The following is a 1,744-nucleotide window of genomic DNA, read 5'->3' as shown; positions in this document are numbered from 1 at the left end:
AACAGTTTTCCATTCCCCTCATTTAGCATCGCATCACATTACTTCTTCACTCGGCAACCAAATGGTTCACTGGTTCGCTACGCAACCAGGGGACTGGTCTGGCAATTCAAACAAAATCTGGTTTTCTGATTTTAAAAATAACCAACCAACCAGCAAATCAAGCGGAATCCTTAAGTGAAGTTAATAATTGTATCAACATATTCCTAGGTTCCATCCCTCGAGGAACCAATTAGATTTTGGACGTATCTTGACCACTCGTCTTTCCACTTACTCTAAACCACTCGACGCTAATCAAAACCATTTCTTGTTGACAGAATATAAATAATCACTTCTTTAGGCGGATTAGCAGCTTGATAAGTGTGTGTGTGTGTGTGTGTGCTTTATATGAGTGTATACAATGGATGCTGTATGTGTGTGTATGTGTGAGTGTGAATGTGTGTGCATGTGTGAGTGTTTGTGTGAGTGAGCGTATGTATGTGTGCGTGTGTGTGTCTGTGTATGTATATGTACGAATATCTATGTCTCTATGTCTGACTTCCGGTAGTAATTCCCCTTTATCAAAATGATGGCCGCTCAAAACATTATGTAACTTAATTGTTTCAAAACCGTTTATTTTTCTCTCCCACCTTAATAATTTATTTTCAACTTGTTTCCATCTGTGTCCAGTGTTTATGGTTCTGTCTGTTTAACTACTAATGTGTGTGTGTGTGTGTGTGTGTGTGTGTGTGTGTGTGTGTGTGTGTGTGTGTGTGTGTGTGTGTGTGTGTGTGTGAGTATGTATGCATATATTTACGCATATATTATATTAGAGGAAAAAGGATAACAAAAGCCAAGGCGGAACGAGCGTCTCAAGTCATTTAGAATAAGGTGAATAATAAGGTTAAGGTGAATTTGAAGTCTTGGAGCTGTTTCTGGGATATCCCAAGTGATAGGCTAGCATGTCCGTACACCGTCATCAGAGCTCCAGCTTCAGCTGTGAACTTGGAACCTAACGGATGACTAATTATAGCACTTACACAGCGTACCTATTCGTTTAGATCACCAGTGAGCTAAACCCTTCGTATTCTATATTTACGTATAGAATGTAAGATTATATTTGCTGTATGTCACATAATCCCAAACTAATTAAGTCGTTATTTTCAGGCTGCTACAAACACACAGACTGTCAAGAACGTAACGATGATCAACGAGACAAAGTTGCTACGGTTCTGATTTATTTGGAAACTGTAACTGAAGGTGGCGAGACAATATTTCCAGGTAAATTACCTTTAATTGGAAAAAAATGTTTACAAAATAGTAGAATGAATTAAGAAGCCATTTTTTAATGTCAAAAGCGTAAATGTTCAAACTTTGTTTTAGTATTGTCAACGTTTTGTGTTGGTGTTTGTTGTTGTGTCCCTCCCACCCCACACCGACACCCGTCTCTTATTAATCAACAGACAGGGTGAGAACAACTATAAAAACTAGAGATTAACGTATAATATAAGAGTAGTCAGATCAAATTCTGTTGTTCTGATTAAGATCATTTCACTGATACTTCGATGTCTTATTTCTATTGATAATGTAAAGATGTGTTTTCATCATTCAACTCTTTGTCTCTGTATCTGTGTGTGTGTGTGTGTGTGTGTGTGTGTTCAAAAACATTCGATAATTCAAGGAATTATTAAATTGATGACTAAATATCGATAAAGTGAAACGTTTGTATTTTTCTTAGATCGAATCTTAACCCTCGAATACTACGTTT

General features: G+C 37.2%; 1 protein-coding gene across 1 annotated transcript in view; it reads left to right on the top strand.

The window, feature by feature from the left end:
• Nucleotides 1–1,744, top strand: part of LOC106869534 (uncharacterized) — a 34,255-nt gene that overhangs the window by 28,001 nt on the left and 4,510 nt on the right. Inside the window, exon 4 of the mRNA XM_014915308.2 lies at nucleotides 1,144–1,257. Within this exon, the coding sequence (XP_014770794.1) occupies nucleotides 1,144–1,257 (114 nt within the window). The remainder of the gene's footprint in view (nucleotides 1–1,143; nucleotides 1,258–1,744) is intronic.

The sequence above is a fragment of the Octopus bimaculoides genome, chromosome 10, assembly GCF_001194135.2.
Source record: "Octopus bimaculoides isolate UCB-OBI-ISO-001 chromosome 10, ASM119413v2, whole genome shotgun sequence".
In the NCBI taxonomy this organism is placed as follows: Eukaryota; Metazoa; Mollusca; class Cephalopoda; order Octopoda; family Octopodidae; genus Octopus; species Octopus bimaculoides.
Note: the sequence above shows the minus strand (reverse complement) of the source record. Positions and strands in the feature narration are given on the sequence as shown.